At 42.8% G+C, this 21380-nt stretch overlaps 1 protein-coding gene across 1 annotated transcript in view; it reads left to right on the forward strand.

Annotated features, from left to right (window-relative positions):
* Positions 1-21380, forward strand: part of LOC119383035 (E3 ubiquitin-protein ligase HERC2) — a 111389-nt gene that overhangs the window by 42671 nt on the left and 47338 nt on the right. The window contains exons 25-38 of the mRNA XM_049412394.1: positions 2796-3036; positions 3840-4011; positions 5492-5687; positions 5789-5922; positions 6484-6609; positions 8356-8492; positions 9249-9441; positions 10376-10544; positions 12215-12390; positions 13317-13506; positions 14444-14626; positions 15618-15627; positions 18754-18955; positions 19857-20007. Of these exons, the coding sequence (XP_049268351.1) occupies positions 2796-3036; positions 3840-4011; positions 5492-5687; positions 5789-5922; positions 6484-6609; positions 8356-8492; positions 9249-9441; positions 10376-10544; positions 12215-12390; positions 13317-13506; positions 14444-14626; positions 15618-15627; positions 18754-18955; positions 19857-20007 (2280 nt within the window). The remainder of the gene's footprint in view (positions 1-2795; positions 3037-3839; positions 4012-5491; positions 5688-5788; positions 5923-6483; positions 6610-8355; positions 8493-9248; positions 9442-10375; positions 10545-12214; positions 12391-13316; positions 13507-14443; positions 14627-15617; positions 15628-18753; positions 18956-19856; positions 20008-21380) is intronic.

Raw genomic sequence — 21380 nt, forward strand, 5'->3', positions numbered from 1 at the left:
TTTCTAGAATATTTTTCGAATACTTCGAAGCAAAATTGCAGAAAAAAAGTTAGAGAGGATTTCTAAGCATATTCTTATGAGATAGCAACATGAAAGTGTTTCTTTTCGCTAGGTTGATGAAGCACTGGCGGGGTGGTGTTTCGTAGTTGTCTTATCAAGAATGAGGCAATGTAGAGGCCGAATTCTATTTCTGTACATGATTTGGTGCAACCAAAGTGTTGCCGACAACACTTTACACGTGATAGGCAAAGATGCCATTTCCTCAGCTTCTCCTCCTCTTTCAACTTCTGTGGAAGCCCAACTGATGTGGCGGACAAGGGCATGCTCTATTCAAGTCCGGAGTTCCAGTTCTGCCTCGTAGACGTCGATATACAAGAACATCTGAAATTTTTTATGCTCAAAAGCTTCGGCTTCCGATTTTTCGGACTTCCTGCCCAAATGTCAGGTCCAAAACAGCATTAATTGAGCTCCCACCTCTACCACATCTTTCATCTCCATGTTGGAACCAGCGTTTTCTCAAGTTAGTAGTACATTTGTGACCGTAGCAGAGCTTGAAAGGCAGCTTTGCCGCAATACCGGGGCGTGATGAGGTGAAGCATATTGAAAATCTAGGGAGCACTTTTAATTGGACGTTGACTGTCTCTTGGCAAAGTTCGACCGTAACGGAGCTTGAAAGGCAGCTTTGCCGCAATACGAGGGTGTAATGAGGTAAAGCATATTGAAAATCTGAAGGAGTCACTTTCAATCTGACGTTGACTGTATTTGTTCTTGGGAAGTTCGAATAGTTCGAATAGTAAAATTCCAGTGCGAATCGAATCGAATAGCAAACACTATTCGAAAAATATTCGAAATTTCGAATAATCGCACACCCCTATTTATAATGTGTTGGAATTATATACAGACTCTGGCATTCACTTCATGTGCATGTGTTCTTTGATATCTTCGTGAACACTGTAGACCATAGCCCAGAGCTAGAGGCCACAACAAAGAGTTTTGGTCTTGTGCTGTGGTACAGTCAGCTGCCGATTTTTCAGAGGCCTGATTTTTCTGGACACGCCCGAAAATTCTGATGCTTTCGCGGCACCATCACCAGCCCCATAGACACCAATGTATAAGAATGTCCAAAATTTCTGACGCTGAAACTCTTCGGCGTCCGATTTTTCGGACTTTCTGCCCAAATTGCAGGTCCCAGAGGCATTAATTGAAGCCCCCACCCCTGCCGCGTCTATCACCTCGTAGGTTTGAAGCAGCGCTTTCGCGATTTGATCTGTTTGCGACAGTAGCAGAGTCCGAAAGTCAGCTTTGCCGGAATGCTGAAGTGTTATGGGGTGTAGCAGACCAAAAATTCTAAGGGGCCGCTATCACGGCGCCTGTGCGGCGATGTCTTACGGATAAGCAGCGGAAATGCACGAAGGCGTGATGGCGGCACGTGGCAAACGCGCCAGTACGGCTTAATCGCTGACAACCCTTACGATAAGCATCTTCATTTAACTGCTCGGTAGTGCATGTGGCCTAGCGCAGTTGCATGCGTACTGCATGCATTTAATAGGCGAGAACCCATACGCGTCGCACCGCCATTCATGCTGTCTTTTTGTGTGAAATCGCTAAGTGTGCCGCACAGACGCGTTGCCTTCACGAAAGAAACCCACTCGCCATTGCTGCACCCGTGTGCGGTCAGGAATGGAGTGGGCATCACGAGCCCTTTCATGACAAATGTGTGCTTACGTTACAGCAACGGTACAGTGACGGCATCAGCTTAATTGGCAATATGCTGCACACAACTAGAAACGATCGGCTTCACACGGCAGAAAATGCTGCATATCGGTGGAGATTTGGCAACATGTGTGCGCATTGTTTACGTGCACACACGCATCGGGGAAAGCCGGACGAGTCATCCACTCTTCCGCCACAGTCTTTGTGTTCCACATCATCGTTTCCAAACGCTCCATGCAAGAAAGCCGTAATCTATTCTGCGCTTTGCTGGTATCAGCGGCGCTCATCACGAGATGCAAATACAAGTGGTGGTTGGCATGTAGTTAAGCGGGGTTCGTAGCAAGTACCGAATGTATTTTTAAGAGCCTGGGTGTGTGCCAAAATGCCTGATAAGTGTACTGGGAGGCATTAAAGCTATTTCGGATGTGGATGTGGCAATTTGACTGCTTGAACGGAATAAAAAAAGCATTAATTAATTTTTTTTCGGACGATTTCGTGGTCCCTAGGGAGTCTGAAAAATCGGACGTTGACTGTATTTGCATGTGACATGCACACAAGTCAGTCTCTTTCTCAGAAAAATGCTTGCGAGCACTTATTACAGGAGTTAGAATTAAATGAGGCCTCACTTCAAACACTCTTCCTTTTTTAACGCTCTAGTTTTACATTACACAAACATATTTCTGCATGCACTAATCAGTTCTTCTCAGTAAACTGGCCTGACCAAATCTATTTCATAACAAAAATGAGAATAACCCACCACGGTGGTCTAGTGGTTATGGTGCTCAACTGCTGACCCCAAGGTCGCGGAATTGAATTCCGGCCGCGGCGGCCACATTTTCGGTGGAGGCAAAAATGCTCGAGGCTCGTGTACTCAAATTTAGTGCAAAGAACCCCAGGTGGCTGAATTTTCCGGAGCCCTCCACTATGGCGTCCCTCATAATCATATCATGGTTTTGGGACGTAAAACCCCAACAGTTATTATTACTACAAAAGTGGGGATCAGTGACGTCAACTATCAGCTTGCTTTTGTATTTTACATTTGCATACTTCTTACACTACCTTCTTTGGGTGCTTTGATTTAGTGTCCGGCATGACTCCGACAGAGCCGAAGGCGCTGTCTGCTGCCTCGTCTGCCCCGTCACCAATATCTGGTACTGCGACCAGTTGGAGTGAAGAGAGCCTAGTTGAGGCCATTGCTGAAGGACGCTTGGAAGAACCTCTGGTTGCTGGCTTTCTGCGAGCAGTTGACACCTTTTGTGAGCAGCAGCATCTTGCTTTGCACATGGACTTCGGAGCTGACCACCCAATTGAAGAAGTGGGAAGGTGAGGAGTGAACTTTTCATCATTGAGTCAGAATCACTTGAAACCATCAGGCAGGTGTCACATCTGTAGTGGCAAATTCGGTGGATATGTTTTACTAAATTAGATGCCTCAGCAATGGCACAGAAATAGGCCCACATAAAAAAGAACTGCCAATGAATATGCCACTTTATGGTCACTTTCTACACTAAGTAGACCCCCTACTTAAAATCAAGCCCCATTCATCAGGTTGAGACACTTTCATTGACTTCGTCTGAATCCCGCATTCACCAATAGCTACCTGTGCTGCCTTGGTTTGACCACTCACCCATATTGTGGTACATATGGTGCGATAGAAACACTGGAACATATTTTGTTTGAATGCCCAGCTTACAGTGGTGGAAAAACTTGTTTTTGCAGTTAAATGAGCTCAGCTTCCCAAGCACCACTAGGGCTCAGGAACATATTGCTAGGTCCTGTTTCTTTTGCTTCACAGTGACATAAAAGTTTAAATATTCTTTTCATTTTCTTTGCAGACATTACCTCAACTGATAAGCTCTAAATTGACCTCTGTCGTAACCATCACATTTATCTCCCCTGTATAGGCCCCTACATATACTACACCAGCAGAATTCTCTGTATTACAATCAAGAGCTTTTTCTCTCTTTCTCCAGGACCTAACACAGTCAAACCTGGATATGATGAACATGGATACAATAAATTATGGGACATAATAAATATAAAATTTGCTCTGACTGCGTGTCATAATGAAGCTGAATAAGAATGCAACATTATTATTCATCTTTATTAACAACCTTGTTGTGCAGGCTGTTATTAGCAATGGCAGTCAAGCATTTGGGCTGTGGTGCTACCCTGCTGAACACTGCAGAACAGCTGGCGCTGAGAGGCTCGTCCATCAAGTCCTCGCCCGTACAACTACCAGGCATTTTACAGGACATTGTGCGAATGGTTCAGCAAGCCAAGTGGTCCCTCATCAAGGTCACTACCTTCGTATTTTCACTTTTATAGGACACTGTAGGACACTGCTGAGAACAATAGCATAGTAGGTTGAAACATAATCGGACGGTCCTGAAATCATCTCTGCATTCTCGATTGGTTGGTTCATGAGGTTAAACGTCCCAAATTGGCTTGGGTTATGAGAGACAATATAGTGCAGAACATCGGATAATTTCTATCACCTGTGGCTCTTTAATGTGCACTTAGATCACAGTACGCAGTCCTCTAGCATTTCGCCTCCACTCAAATGTGATCACTGCTGCTAGAATAGAGTCCGCATCTTTTGGATCATCTGCCGAGCATTGTAGTCACAGGGTCGCCAGGACAAAGGCAACTGGAGTTACAAGAAAGTAGGCTGCTAACACAGCTTGAAATATGCACTAGTGACCCTTTAACAAGATTGCCACGTTACCAGAAACTCGCATCTTGAATTTTGAAGTATGGGAACCATTTTTGTATCTCTGTTTTTTGATGTATGGAGAATTTTTATAGGACATAGGTGTTAAGCAATGAAATGTAAGAACACTTGTCTGCTTAAATTTTATTGCACGTCAAGGAACTTCAGCCGGTCAAAATTAATGCACAGTTTCCCCCTATGGCGTGCCTCATAATCATATTGTGGTTTCGGCACATCAGACCCTACATTAGTTAATGTTGGCACATAAGACCCTACATTAGTTAATGTTAAATAACATGAGTCCTCTGTATTACTTGAACGTGCGCACTTTTCGTTGCCCCTACCCGTGTGATAAACTTTTCTGCAGTAGGAAAAGAAATTGTACTATACTTGCGGACAGCTTTTCTTGGCAATGAAGGAAAGGCTACGGGGGTGGAGCTACTGCACATGTACTTCTCCGCGAAGTAGTCCGGTCGGCGTGCATTTTGAATTTAGTTTTGGTTTGCGAACCTCCCGTACCTCCTGTGACGGCCATTTGATTATTCGAGCGGCCGTCACAGGCTTACACAGCCATTTGTTAGTGAAATTCGTCACAAGCTCCCTTGGCGAGTCGTCGGAAAAGCTGGAGGGTGACGAGTGCTCACCTGAAGACGAAGACGCCATTTTGACTGTGAGGTGCACGTAAAAGGTGCGACGTTTTCACAGGTGCAAAAACGGGAAATGACACTGCATAAAGCAAAACAAATATAGATATCTCCGTGGTGCGCGCTGCCCCTCTTTTCAAACAGCGCCCCGTAGAAAATAAAGTTACGTTTTTTTTTTATTCTCACGCAGAAAACACGGACACAATTGTGGGACAATAATCTTCAGCGGTAGCACACGCGTGGTTCGGCTCTCTAGCCTTCCCTTCATTGCCAAGAAAAGTTGTCCGCGAGTATAGTGAATATGTCTTCCACATTTGAGCCAAAGTGATTGGCCATGAATCGGTGTCAAGAACACATCGCTTGACACAGTTTCAGTGCATTGAAGTATGTGTTTCCATGTTTGTGTCTCCATCTTTTACAGGCAAGACAAGACTTGAACGGCTCATACAAAGAAGTCTGCTGCCCTATGTTTGAACGATGCCGTTTCCTTTTTTACGAGCTGCGGCCTGCAGTTAGCAGGGAGCTTAGAATTATGGAGAACCTAAAGCTCATTGGTGCTTCATCACGATGGAAGACAGCTACGCATCAGATCATCCTTCAGCAAAGATCTGACAAGAGTGAGAGCAAAGCCTGCTTAGTCTTTTCGATAAAGCAAGGACTGCATTCATATCTTATTGTTCAGTGATATCTGACCATGTGCTTCCTTTTATTCTTCTAGAAGGGTCATCTAGTGGCTCCTCTGAAGAAAACTCATCTGTTTCCAAGGACAAGGACTCTTCTGACGAAAGTCAAACTGAGGTTCTTGAGAGCCTTGACATAAAACTGGAAGCTGCTGGAGCAGCACTGAAGAAGGTTTGAGTTTTTATGTTTCCCTACTTCGCTTGCTTCTACTGTTTTTATGCTATTTAACAACTCAGTTCATATCCTTGCATATCAAGTATTCTTCGCACTAGTATAAAAAATTTTTTTAGGTGTGGCCATGGAATCTATAGTTATCTTGCACAACCTGAGAGGCATGCTGCTTTCATGCTTTCTTCTATAAAACTAATACTAGCTGTGTACAGGAAAGAGATGACTCTGGGCAGCTTTGTATTTTTCTCCATAATAAATGAGTTTTGGTAGCTATCATACAGGTTCTCAGCAAACAATAACTGTCTCATTAAGGCCAATTAAGCAGTTGACAAAAGTGAGCATTGCGCATAACATGTAATTTTCTACAGGTGTGTTTGAGGTGTTCCGTTCGTGCTAGTGGCATGCTTAACGTGTTGACACCATTTTACATTAGCATCCCGTTTTGCCTCGACTCATTTGTAGATCAAGATGCGATATCTGTTATCAAAATACTGGTGCAAGTTTCTTCTTTGCTGTTTGTGTTACAATCAAATCAATTGACTACTTTGATTTCCATTCCAGTGTTTGTCTGAAGGGAACCAACTCAAGCAGAATGTTGTTGACCACAGTCCATTGCTGAGCCAAATGCTTGAGTTTGTGACCCAGGATCTTGATGTTGAGCTCATCAGGAAGGCCATGTACTGCCAGGTCAGACGTCATTAGTTGTTTTTACTTTAAACTGCGTAGATATTTTTTTTTGCTATACAATCTGCAGGAGATATTTACATTGTAAACAAGTTACTGAAACAGTAGAATATGGAGCCATCATGGTACTATTACCATAATTTTAAAGAATTATGTAGTTTGAAAAAAATATGAACTCTGCTACAAGGGCTGTTGAGCTGACTCCTTCTGTTCATCTTGTGCATAGCATTGGACATGGCAACACTTCGTTGTTTGTTGAAACACTGAAATCAAGAGTACCTTGGGTTTTGCTAATGATTAAAATGATTTGCTGTGAAATGTCACTGAGCCTTGGTGATTTGATGATATTTGTTGTGTATTGAATGCTTGCATAGTGTTGAAATGTAATTCTTAAACCTGTCACTTTGACTCTGTGCACAGTAGGGTCAGGCTACCATAGGAGCACTGAATGCTATTATTTCATTCTCAGATTCCATTTTTGATAGTATTCATAAATCATTGAGAAGATTTAAAAAGCCTTTGCATGTCAGACTGGCTGTGCACTCTGACGTACTTGCAAGGTTCAATTGAGAAAGCCTAAGATTATATGAGTTGGGGTTAACTTTTGAATGCGAATGCATTTCTTAGTCTGGAGTTGTGCTGCGTCCCTGGCCGGCGTGCACACAGGTGTTATCTCTCCGCGCGCGCTCCTCCTTGCCCCTAGCAACAGCTGCGGCGTGCCTAGCAACCGGAGCAGGTGGTGAGCAGCGGAGGGTAAGGGAGAGGAGGAGTGTACCCGGTGAAGGCGCTCGCATAGCGGAGCTCACTCGGCGGAGAGAGAGCTCGGGCGCTCCTCCTCTCCGCGCTCGGACCTATATATATCATGCAGGGAGCGCGCGCTTTGGTGTCTTGATAGCGATGGAAGTCGGTGAAGTCGAATCTCTCGCGGCAACGATACCACTAGGATGAAGTGTAACACAATGCAACTCGAGCATTATGCCTCTACATGCACACTCTCCTCTCTCTTCATTAATTAATCGCACACTCATCGGGTGCACCCAAATGCATTCGCATTTCCTCACAATCCCCTTCGGGGAGGTGCGGCTTTTTTGCTGTCTAACTTTTTTTATTGCTTGGAGAAGCTTTGATTTTAGCGTGCATCAGTACTGCACACAGACATTTATTTTTATCTATAAAGGGAGTCGTACAAATGGGGAGGAATATTTCGAGCTCCGTGAAGAATTAGTTTAGGGCCCTTATACATCGACAGTTTAAAGTTGCTGTGGATTTTTTACACGTGTTATTTGTGACAAATTTGTGGTTGCTAACTTGGCTTTGCATATATGTGTGCTTGGGTGGGAAGAGGTACCTTCAGGGTTTACAAAAAGTGCATACTTCTCTATCTTAGCTTTTTGTGAAATCGTAAGCAAACATTCGTAATTGACATTAAAGCTCTCAAAGGTCCTTTTATTTTTTAGGTTTCCAAACTTCAGTACTTGCACACTGCTGCAATTTGTAATACCTATGACAACTGTAACTTGTGCACTTTGCAGTTGAATGAATGTCAACCTGCTTGTTTTTAATGTGAAGCTAGTATGGTTATGTTGCCATTGCTCTTAAGATTTCAGAAGTACGAATGATGATCTTAACTATACTTACCGATATTGTCATTATGCAGTCTTTTATTTAGTAACTCTATATACTTCTCAAGCTTTTTTTTTTGTAATTACAGAAACATAGTTGAAAGCAGCTACTACTGTCTTATTTCAGATGGAGAGAGCCAAGACAAGACTACAAGGCTTGGAAAGCATTCTTACCCTTCTTGAGAAATCGTCTTTACTACCGTCCGTTAAGTATAAGCTACAGTCTGGCTGGCAGGGACTGCTCCCCATTGGAAAGATACCATGGTATGAATAACATGCACAATTATTTCTTTTTTGTCTCTCTATTTAGCTTTTCTGTGAGTTTTCTTCCACTTATTATTTTTTTTGTAAGTTTCATGCTTTAACTTCTTTAAAAGCAGGGTAGATTGTAAAAAAATAGTTTGTTGGCATGTTAGTAAAATTATTGCCTCAATAAACTTGCCTCTCTTAAATAACTGATTTGCTAAGTAAAGGTCATTTTTTTTATGTAGAGCATACATGGAACAGGCTCTTCTCTGGATGGAGCTCATGCTGCCTTAGCATGCATGCACAATTCTGTTTTTTAGATAACACATTTTGGAAGACAAGAAAAAAATAATATGACTAATTATTTTGTTAATCTTGAAGAAAAAAATGTGAAGCAGTCTCCCTCCAGCACTATGGTTAGAAGGGAGCCTCTCTCATCTCCCATTGTTACCCGATACTGAGGAAATGAAGTCGGTCAGTGCTAAGACCACATCCACTTGTCACAAATACTGAGAACAACCAACTTTTGATATATGCATAGATGATTGCAGATAGTTGCATATTTAAAAATTGTCTGCAGTAGACTAAAATCCAAATTCACTACTTTACACTGAGGCTATTATTTATCTTTACCATTACTTTTGTGTGGGTTAGTTTCGTGAAAAAAAAAATGTTTCTTATAAGTATGTGAGTTTTCACTTTAAGTGCTGATGCATGTACTTGCAACACCCATCTCATGCAGATTAATTATAATTCTTTTTATTTCCTTTTAAGGGAAAGGCCTGTCCATTTTTTAGCCAACTTGAACCTGATTCCACCGCATCAACGCATTTCTCTCGAGTTGGCATCGGCGCGGCTCAACCTTTGGGCTGTCAGTGAACTGAGGTCATTGCTTCTGGAATTCTGCAGCACCGAAGATGAGAACCTGCCAGTTGTCGCTCATTCATCTCGACACCTTGTCTCAAAGGTAATATCACTTTTGCAGGGCCAGTTTTTGGGTGGATGTGTCTGGTTACTACTCGCACGTGCTGGCTACTTGAGAAGAACACTGCAGCTGACTTGTGCAGCAAGGTGTACTTATGCTAGCAATTAAAATTTTCTAGCACAATTGTGCAAAACCTGGTCCATTTGAACGATGGTAAGTGCAGTACACTCAGATTACAAGACCGAAGATTTGAATATGCTGCTCGTTGAATGTGTGTTCAAGTCATCGAGAAGCGCTCAACAGATCAATACTGTGGAACGTAACGATAGGCGCACAGTCAATCCATCCATGACACCATCCCCAGCTGAATACTAAAAAAGTAGTATTGTACCTAGGTATCCATGGTGTCAAGTGGTGCTAGCAATGAAACACCAGTGGCATCTCTTGTACTACTGCATAACTGGGACTTCCTTCACCTCGTGTGTCCTATTTAGGGAAGTAGGATGCCAGCAGAGACACTGTAAAAGAGAAAACATGAAAAAAGACGAGAGGGTCCCTTCACACCTCAGTCAATCTTGCCTGAAGTACTATACTGCTTTAGTTTAACTCTGTGTTTTCTGCCTTCAGTGTAACTTCTATGGCTCTCTACTGTATTACTGTGCATGGTAACAGTATGCCGTATTTTCTAGCGTATAACCCGCACCCTCGACAACAATTCGCGGAAAATTTTCTAAAAATAATCCCCTCGTTTTGCTGCGAAGCTAGCTTTTTTGCATAGCTCTGAAGCACTGCCGTGATGCTACCTTTGCAGACCGCAATGAGTGCTTTTTGTTTTGACTTTAGCTTCAATCTTTTATTTTTTGTGCAGCTTATACGCGAGAAAATACGGTACTAGTGCTAGTTCAGCTGGACGTAAAGACGGAGACGTACTAGGTTTCTAAGGCGTGCGGCTGTTCTACAATTGTGTGCCCAACAGGCGAGCATGGAGAGTGCTTGCTCGGGCTGCAGTGGCACCCTCTCAGCACCGTCTCGTTTCCTGCTGTCGGCTATCGGTCTCCTGTCAGGAGAGCACCAAAGCCGGAGCCTCAGCCTCCTGTTGGGCTCTGGTGTGTTGGCACATCTGCAGACCCTGCTTCGTGCGTTGGGTGAGGGCCATCATCTCTCTCGCCCTTTGCTTTTTTTTTGTTCCATGATGAGAGAAGAGAGCTTTCACAAATTATTAGTCCTAATACTTAAAGGTGAATTGCTCTAGTGAGTGTTAACCAGATGAGTAATGAGGACTTGTTTCAACAGGTTTTTCACTTGTTCTTTCATAATGAGTTCACACCTTCCGCTGGTTGTTTTAAAGCAACACTCACTGGCAGGTTGCTCTCATTTTCTCTTTCATTTTACCTTCGAAACATGAAAAGAACTACAATAAGTTCTAAAATGTGCCCTTATTTATTTTGCCTTCTGCATATGACAAGATCCACTGGGATTTATTTGAGAGGTTGCCCACTGCATTATACAGGGTGCCCCAACTATCTTTAGCCAGAGTTTAAAAATATTTTGACGCACTCTAGGATGACATGACCAAATGAATGTTGCTTACTATTGCATGGAGTAAGTCACACAATTTTTTGTTGCCCACTTAATTGCCTAATTAGGCATGTTTAATTAACTAACTTTTGAAGCAACGAAGCTAGGCAAAAGTTCTATGGTAAAAAATTGTAGATCAGTTTGCAAAACGTCCGATTAGACAGTTTCTAACTTTATATCTGTTAATTATTAGTGTTTTTCTGCTTACTACAGATGCCCGCGTAATACAAAAAAAATACGCGACATGCCGACTTGCGCGCCAAGGCGTGTCGTGATTGCAGTGCTCCCCAACGTTCCGCATACAAACTATATGCTTCCCTCGCGGTGGTTCATGACAGCAATATGCAGATGCAGTGGTTATTGCTTGTGTTGCCGCTAGAAAAATGTGCGTCATTGCACAGCTACCGCCATCGTCGCTGTCCTGTCAAGGCAGCACACATGGCCGAGTGCTATGGTCATTTTCACGCAGAACGTTAGGGAGCACTGTAGTCAGAGCGCGCATAGGCGTGCAAGCGGGCTTGTCACGTGATATTTTTTTGGACTTTGCGGGCATCTGTAGTAAGCAGAAAAAGACTAATACATAACAGATATAAAGTTAGAAACTGTCTAATCGGATGTTTTGCAAGCCGATTTACAGCTTTCTCATTGGAATTTTTTGCCCAGCTTCATAGCTTCAAAAGTTAGTTAATTAAGTATGCCTAATTAGGCAATTAGGAAGGGAGAAAAATAGTGCGACTTACTCTATGCAATAGTCCTCAACATGCATTTGGTCACATCGTCACAGGGTGCGTCGGCATATTTTTCAACACTGGCTAGAGATAGCTGGGGCACCCATATATCCCTGTTACGTTATGCAAGTACTAGTATGTGTAACAATAAATATGTTCTTCTGTTAAATTTAGGCTCCCGCAGGCTTTCCAAATCATTGCATCCAGTGAAATGATATCTTACTGACGAGTGATTATTAAATTAGTTGCATTATGCAAGTACCAGCGCTAGAACAAGACAAGGCGAGTGGACACAAACACGGCGCCGTGTTTATGTCCTCTTGCCTGTCCTTGTTCTAGCGCAGTTTCATCATTCAAATTCAGTATATACCAACCAGCTCAGTTCAAGACGCTAATGGTCTGTTTCTTTCATTTAGGTTCCCCACGAGTTTTGTAAGCCATAGCATTCAGTAAAATTATGTCTTACTGATGACCATTGTTGTTGTCCCCATGTGCTATGCACTTTGCAGGCCCCAGGCCGACACGTACACCTCACGAGAAGAATGTGAGCCTCTGTGCTGTCTTGGAAGACACTGTGCGAAAGCCGCAGCCTCCAGCACCAGCTCCAAGTGGCCTGGAGCTAGCTGCCATGATGAAAATTGGCACCAGGGTGGTCCGTGGTGTCGACTGGAAATGGGGAGACCAGGTGAAGGATTAGTGCATTTAGCATGCTACCTAAGCTGATAGCATATAGTGAACTGTAAGATGCTACCCCATTGAAACCCAGTTAATGTATCAATAAGTAATATTGAGTAGTACCAAACAGACATAGACATGGAATTACGTGGGTGTAGGCTTATAAAACAGCCGATGCAAGCACCGGCACTTTTGCGTGTTGTTTTACATGCCAGTTTTTTATCGATCTTGTTATATTGCCATTTTGTAATTATCACTCATAAAAAAACCAGCTTAAACAAGAATTTATTTTTGTGGTGATCAACATTCAACTGTGATCTAAGTCACTCATAGCCAGTTTTGTTAAGCAGCCAATTTAGTTAAATCAAGATTACTGTGTCCTAGTTGTAAATGTGCAGCAGTATATCTTTTAACTTGTCTTTTGGCTGGTATGTTTGTAAAGGGGTATTCTAAAATAAATGATGTAACGCCAGTCACCTAAGTTGCTGACACAGTGGCCACTAGACAGCTGTCAGTGTTGGTTTACAGAAGCCCACAGTCTTTTCCCACTCACAAGTTGTTGAGTTGCTCCACAAGCACATCAGCTTGTCTAGCTGCATGTGACATTGCTGTGAAGGTTAGGGCATTTTGCTGCATCTTTCCAGTTGCTCTTCTGATAGATATGGCATGACGATGGCACAGAAAAAAAAAAACGCATAGCAGATAGCTGTTCATTTCACCAGCAGATTAACAACAAACCTTGCAATTGGAAAGAAGCTTTGTCGTCCATTCGGCTTTTGTTATATACTTACCTAAATTTTGGGATTTGTGAAGCAGAGGTTGGGGGAAGGGCATCACAAGGGAAGGGTGGTGGGGAGAAAGGGAGGGAGGGAGGGTGCAGGAACAGGTACAATGCATGCTACAACTGTTGATGATGCACCTTTCTTGCTCCTTCAGGATGGCCCTCCTCCTGGAGAAGGACGCGTGATTGGTGAACTTGGTGAAGATGGCTGGATTCGAGTGCAGTGGGACAATGGCTCCACCAACTCTTATCGCATGGGCAAGGAAGGAAAATACGATCTCAAGTTGGCTGAACTTCCTCCGCAGCCCGAAGTAGAATCAAGTTCGGATTCGGAAGATGAGGATGGTATGTTTCTCACTAAAAGTAGTTGTCTGCTATTTATTACGTTAGTGGTTTGTGAACCGTTCTGCAATATGGTGTGTTATTGTCATCGTGGTAACTTGTCACTACAACCATTGTGTGTCTTACCAAGTAGAAGTTGTTGCTAGTCTTGTCACTGGAGCGCCTCGCGCCGTTATGTTGTGTGGGCTTCCACCAATGAGAACTGAGAGTTCAGTCATGTGACACAAAGTTCGGTTCCCTGCAGCACCACCACATGGTGTTGCTCTTCACACATCATGGATCACAGAACCCACCAGTTACATCCACAATTGCACATTTGGCTGCTGCATGTACACACACTAATGTGCTGTGTCTTTGGAACAAAAAAAAAAAGCAGCACATCACTTAGGCTCTGTTGGGCACATCTTCATGGCAGAACAAGTTGGAGGCATATTGTGCTTGACAAAGAGACCACAATACACCAGGAAGCTAATCACCATATGTGCAAAACCATTTGGGCACTCGCCATGTAACAAGGGCTATCACAGTTGTTCTGTGCCGATTTTACAGTGCCTTGTTAAGTAGCCTATGTTGTGTTTTACTCTATCTTGAAGCACTGCAAGATTTTATTAGCATGTAGTCTCCTATCAAGTTTTTGTTATTTGATACTTTGCTCAATGTAACGATTTAATCTACTTGACAATCTGATGGACATATGAGGGGAAGCAGCTTGGTGTCATATAGTTGTGGGCACTTTTAAAACACCAATTTTTATTGCTGTTATTATATGCATGCTTATGGAAACATGCATTTAAAATAATGGAGGCTTAATCTTTTTTTCTTTTTTTTTGAGAGGGTGTGTTTAGCCACGCACTCAAAGTTTGTGTTTTTGACTGCCTCTTATCAAGTTACAGTACTGCCCTATCTTGTTGCCTGACCTTCTTCATTGCTGTTCCTCCAGCAACAACCACTGTACCAGCCGCTCAGCACCCATCGGTGTTGCTACAGCAGGGCTGCTACACACTTCTGCGAGCCTTGTGCGTGTCCCTGGGCATCCACTCCAGCTCTGTTCACCCCAAAGCCATTGCAGTCATGTCTGGGCTCCTCAGATCCATCATTGCTTCAGGTCAGGGCAGCAGTCAAGGCAAGTGCCGCACCTTTCGGTGAACTTTGGTGGTTTAAAGTTGTAACAGAAATAAGCATGGGAAACTTGTGATGCTTTATTCCGGCGGTTCTCAAATGGGGTCTGCAAAGCCATTTCCGGGGTTCGAAAAACCCATTCTCAAAAAAAAAAAGAAAAAAAGTCACAGCTTCGCCGCAACAGCGAAGCAATGAATGCGATAGCAGGGTGATTCCACGTAAGATCGAACAATCGATGGCTGGTCGACCTCTCAAATATATTTCAAAATTTTATATATTATTGCCTGATGAGTGGAAAGAAGAGATCCGCAATTTGTTTTGCCGCCAAAAATTTTTTCGAAGCACAGGAAATCAATAATGACGAAGAGGTGGAGTGGAGCGCCCATCCGCTCTGCTGTTTTGGCCACCTTTCGTTATTAATTGCACAAAATATATTAAAGTTAGGTAGCTGAAATTTCTTTACCTAAATATATGCATGTTTTTGCTTCTGCTCAGGTATTCTTAGTTTTGATGTGTAGTGTAGATGTTTTTATAAAAAACCTCAAAATTGGCCCAGGAAACATTATTTTCTTTACTTTGAAGGTCTTTATCTCGAAAAATCCTTGTAGCAGAGCGACACAAATTGCGCATTACGTTCTTCGCATGCTTATCTACCACACTGCCGAATCTTATATTTATATAACTTTTCAGTAAAGAGATATGATCGGGCTAAGTTAAAGAAAACACCGGACAATGAAAACGACAATTAAAAAAAAAAGCCCATTTTTTATATTTCTTAAACTTTGTCCACTTATTCTCCTCCACGTCAGCTTTCATAATCATTGAAAACATGTTGCATAATGGCAGCAGCGTGCGTGAAGCGAGCGCTCATAGCTCCCTTACAGAGTTCTCATCTTGCTTCCATCTCTGCCTTGTTATCAGCGCCTAGCTGCGATGCGAACAGAGGGCGGATAGAATAGCGAAGCTCCAGTGCACGTGCATTCAAGTCACCGGAGAGGCGTTGCTGTTTCGAACTCAATCGGTCTGAGGACGCGAAAACAAGCTCTCACTGCGCCGTCTCTTACAACGAGCATCTCGGGTGCGCGCCCCTGCTCGGTAGCCCCGCGCTCGTGGCCGCTGCAGTGACGAAATAATTTCAAAATTAACGTCTTCAGTGCCGGCGACACCTTTTTCGGTACCTGCTGGCCTTTTAATAAAAAGCAATTCAATCCTGCCTGCATTTTATACACTTGCTGGGCAAGAAGTCGGAATTGCCAATCCTTGCCTAAGGGTCTCATTGGAGTTGTCGTAACTATTAGTGCAACGACATTATGCAGCATGTTTTCAATGATTATGAAAGCTGACGTGGAGGAGAATAAGTGGACAAAGTTTAAGAAATATAAAAAATGGGCTTTTTTTTAATTGTCGTCAGAAGTTTTCATTGTCCGGTGTTTTCTGTAACTTAGCCCGATCATATCTCTTTACTGGAAAGTTATATAAATATAAGATTCGGCAGTGTGGTAGATAAGCATGCGAAGAACGTAATGCGCAATTTGTGTCGCTCTGCTACAAGGATTTTTCGAGATAAAGACCTTCAAAGTAAAGAAAATAACGTTTCCTGGGCCCATTTTGAGGTTTTTTATAAAAACATCTACACTACACATCAAAACTAAAAATACCTGAGCAGAAGCAAAAACATGCATATATTTAGGTAAAGAAATTTCAGCTACCTAACTTTAATATATTTTGTGCAATTAATAACGAAAGGTGGCCAAAACAACAGAGCGGATGGGCGCTCCACTCCACGTCTTCGTCATTATTGATTTCCTGTGCTTCGAAAAAATTTTTGGCGGCAAAACAAATTGCGGATCTCTTCTTTCCACTCATCAGGCAATAATATATAAAATTTTCAAATATATTTGAGAGGTCGACCAGCCATCGATTGTTCGATCTTACGTGGAATCACCCAGCTCGAAATTTCCAGCGCATCGCTTAAGCGCAAAGGACGCACGAAAAGAACACACACAGGACGAGCGCAAACTATCATGTGTCACAGCTCGACACTTGAAGTGCACTGCTCACACATAAAGCAGGACGCACGAAACGAATGAACAGGTACACACAGGATGAGCGCGAACTAACTGTCACAGTTGTTACTTCTTTCTGTTTGAACAGCGCACTCCTTTCGCAAACGCGGCCACTGCAGTGAGCGAAGTGACCTGCGTACGCTCTGTGACTTCAGCGCGGACATCGCGAGGAAAGCACAAGACAGACAACCCTCTGCTCCACCCCCCTCCCCCGCCGGACCCCTTCTTTCCTCGGATAAGCGCACGAATGCGACCACGCCATGTAGGGCGAAGAGAAAGGGCGTTCGCAGGAGCGGGGCAAGCTGGCCGACGCCTTTAAGTGCGCCCGTTGCGCTCCTAGCGCCATCTCGCTGGTAATGAAGAAACGCTTATAAGCGCCTGCCGTTTCTGAGTACTGCGGTAAAGGGTGTGTATATAACGCTCGCCGTTAGCCACCTGGACGATCTGCGCTTTGTGGCATAGTGGTTAGAGCCATGCACTGCGGATCGAGAAGGCGCTGGTTCGATTCCGCGCTTCGGAAGCTTTTTTCGGAATTATTTTTCTTTGGGACTTTTATATTATATATACATGCTTATACATATACGCTGCATGACGGCGGTGACGGCAAAAACCTGCCGAGACTGTCCATGTAATTGCTATCGCAATAAAAGAAGAGTTTTTAGGAGGCACACTATGTCCCGTGACAGCAGCCCCTTGCGATTTTTTGTGTGCTTCACCGCAGAACATTTGATTTGCAGCGTAGCTGACTTGTTTGTCTCCTTCTCCATGTGATGACTGTAAACCTTTTGTTGCAGCTTTCTGTGACATAATCATGCGAGGATCCTTTTTCCAGACTTGCATATTTGAAGAGCAAACATAGCTAGCAACAGGTTGAATGTGGCTCCAGATGGCCCAACTTATTGACAAGCTGTTGAGATCGAATTTGCATGGCCCATTAGTTTGACCATACTTTGCCAGGGAGAAATAAACGGCACCTATTTCTTGGTGCATGTTGTGTCAATTTTTGACCCCCTCCCCCTCTTTTCTCTCATTGCAAGGGGTCTCTCATCACTTCCACCAGTCCACAAGGGGTTCCTGAAACATCCATGGCTGAGAACCACTGCTTTAATCATTACTGTCCATGGCTTTAAGGGTAGTAAGCATTAGTTCTGTAATGGCCTGAAGACCCTAATTTCTGGCTATCAGGGTGCCATACTGCCATGCATACGATGCAACATGCAATGTAGGGGGCATAAATTGATGCATCACCATTTGTGGAATAAGTCTGAGTGTCAGCATAGGTCATCATTTCATGCTACACATGCTAACCCACTGCCAGAATGATAGCTTGTGCTTAAAGGTGTCTGTACAAAGCTTTAAATTAGGCATGGGTGAATATTCGAGCACTTGAAATGTTTGAACAAATATGACAGCATTCAAGTTTACTTCGACACCAACTTAAATTATTTGAAGTGTTGAAATATTTGAAATGAATGCATGACATATATTTGACTGTGTGTAACCCCTGTAAATGTCATTTCACTGCAATGGGTGGGTGCTGTGCCATGAAACCACGTATACAGGGGAAGTTCGCACACTCTCAAAGTGCCACGTCAAAGAATAAATGTACATATTACATTCACCTTGATTATTTTTTTTAAGTTTAAGAGTTTGTTATATTTGGCTTATGTGCACTAAGTATAGTAAATTTTAAACGGTAACATATTTTACTGCTTATAATTTGCACCCTATTGCTATTCAAATCTTGCTACTATTCAACCTTGCTTCCCCTTTGCTTCAAACCAAAGAAGTGACATTTACACACACCTAGTTTCTAATTCTTAAACATAATATGCAAGTTTGTTTGGTCATGATGAAAATGCTCAATTTTCTTTATAATACATGTGATATATACTATTCGAACTATCCGATTCGAAATAATTAAACTTTGACTAAATCACTATTCACTTCAAATTGGCTTCGAACGTCAAATTTACTATTTGCCCATCCCTAGTTTAAACAGATCACTGCATTTTGTTGCAGGTGGGGTACACTCATCTTTGTCCCCTTCAATGGTGGTTTCGAGTGCACCCCTATGGATGCTTGTGGAACAGCACCATGAGTGGGCCACCTTAGGTTTCTTGCGTGGAGTGTGCGCAACACCAGCACTGTGCCAAGCACTCAGCTCCCCACCGTGGGTTTCTCTACTCCTGAATGTGGCTTCGGGACCTTGCAGTAGGCCACCCAGTGAACTCCAACTTGCCTCCTCATTGGTGCTACCTACCCAGGTACTGTGGCAGGAGAATTGACAGTTTTTAAAAAATCATTCTTTCATCTACAGTCCTGACCAATGAGCAATTTAGACTTCGAAGGATCACCTAAAATTCAATTTGACTGGGTCAACCAGGCTACGTTGGCTGCCTTTGCTCCCATGAAGGCACCAGCAAGCTTTGAAACAAAATACATGTATATATTTCTGTTAATCCCATTGTGCCCGAATTAACACGTTGTACAGGCAGAGTCCGAAAGCAGCAAGTTTTAAAGGGTGTGAAATTTTGGGTGTCTTTTTATACATGCACTTATTGGGCAAGTGGCAGTGCCACGACGATGTCTAAATGAACAAAAAAGCTTAAACAATTAATTGGTAACTGTAAAACTATACACACTGTCGATCGTTTCCCACACTGTCGAGCCTCTCCCCATCCTATACGAAACTGTTGCATTGAATATATGTTGAAGGGTTTACATAGTGAACCGCACTGGATATCTTTCCAGTTATTTCAACTTCACAACATTTCAAACAGCTTATAAACTTGATTAACAGCGAGTTGTAGCAGTGTGCATTTAAAGTGAATAAATGTGGATAACATCTATTTGTTGCATTTATGTTCTGAACTTGATATGAAATGGGTTGTTTACAGTATTTCTTTCTTTTTAGCTGCATTTAGACACCCAGAGCAGTGTCATGTGTACAGCGAAGAATTCATTATCAATATGAAGTGCACTGAAAAAGATGAAAAGCGGGATAGTGGACTGGAGCATATTTGCTGGGGAAAGAATCTGCTCTGCCTACATCTGTCCTTTCTGAGCTGTATCTTGAACATTTTAATACTTTATAAAGTTTCCACACAAATGGAGAAGGCTTCTGCACATGTGACTATAATGGTGTTACAATGCCTTCTGTCCTAGATTCAAGCTCTTCGGGTTCTAAGGACACTGCTTCTCTCATGGACATCTGATGACTACAGCAAGTTGAGGTTCTCCTTTGTGCAAGCACTGTTTGCTCTTCTCGGCAAAGTCTTGGTCTCTTGCAGTTATGACCCAACACTGCATGCAACAGGTCAGTTTTACATTGTTATATACATAAGCTGAGGTACATGTGTTCCTCACCTGTACTGTTAACGCTGAGTGAAGTGTGCTGAATGATTGTCTTGACAGGCTGAAAACTAATCTGTTTTTAATTGCTTGTACTTAATTGCCCCTGTTTCTTTTCTTAAATGATCCTGCTTTCTGCAATTGCTTTATCAGTTGGTTTTGAGCTGATAATAACATTTTTGCACGTTGCTGCAACCTCTGTCTTCTTTTTCTACCTCCTATACCCATACAAACTCTGCTTCTTCAATATGAATGACCCATCATTGGATATTGGAACTGATATTGAATCTGATTAATCGTTCTCGTCTTCTCTCTGTTTGAGCATTCTGTTACTGATTCTTTTACTTAAAGCATGGACTGATCTTCTGCATAATTGGCATAATGATTTATAGAGCTGTGCGAATAGCGAAATTTTGGGTGCAAAGCAAATTTGAATATTGAACTGTGAGTGCGAATCGAATCGAATATTTTTGGAATATTTCTCGAATATTTCTAGAATGTTTCTCGAATACTTCGAAGTGAAATTGCAGAAAAAAAAGTTGGTGATGATTCCTAAGCATATTCTTATGAGATAGCAACATGAAAGTGTTTCTTTTTGCTAGGTTGATGAAGCACTGGCAGGGTGGTGTTTCATAGTTGTCTTATCAAGAATGAGGCAATGTAGAGGCTGAGTTGTATTTATGTACATGATTTGGTGCAACCAAAGTGTTGCCAACAACACTTTACACGTAATAGGCAAAGATGCCATTTCCTCAGCCTCTCCTCCTCTTTCAACTTTGTGGAAACCCAACTGATGTGGCGGACAAGGGTATGCTCCCTTCAAGTCCGGAATTCAAGATCTGCCTTGTAGACGTCGATATATAAGAACATCTGAAATTTTGGATGCTAAAAAGCTCCATCGTCCGATTTTTCGGACTTCCTGCCCAAATTTCAGGTTCAAAACAGCCTTAATTGAGCCCCCACCTCTGCTGCATCTTTCATCTCCATGTTGGAACCAGCCTTTTCTTGAGTTAATACATTTGCGACCGTAGCGGAGCTTGAAAGGCAGCTTTGCCGCAATACGGTGGTGTGATGAGGAGAAGCATATTGAAACTCTAGGGACCACTTCCAGTTGGACGTTGACTTTCTCTTGGCTAAGTTCGACCGTAACGGAGCTTGAAATGCAGCTCTGCCGCAATGCGGGGGTGTGATGAGGTGAAGCACATTGAAAATCTAGGGACCACTTCTAATCGGACGTTGACTGTCTTTTGGCTAAGTTCGACCGTAACGGAGCTTGAAAGGCAGCATTGCCGCAATACGAGAGTGTAATGAGGTGAAGCATATCGAAAATCTGGTGGG

The sequence above is a fragment of the Rhipicephalus sanguineus genome, chromosome 2, assembly GCF_013339695.2.
Source record: "Rhipicephalus sanguineus isolate Rsan-2018 chromosome 2, BIME_Rsan_1.4, whole genome shotgun sequence".
Lineage (NCBI taxonomy): Eukaryota > Metazoa > Arthropoda > Arachnida > Ixodida > Ixodidae > Rhipicephalus > Rhipicephalus sanguineus.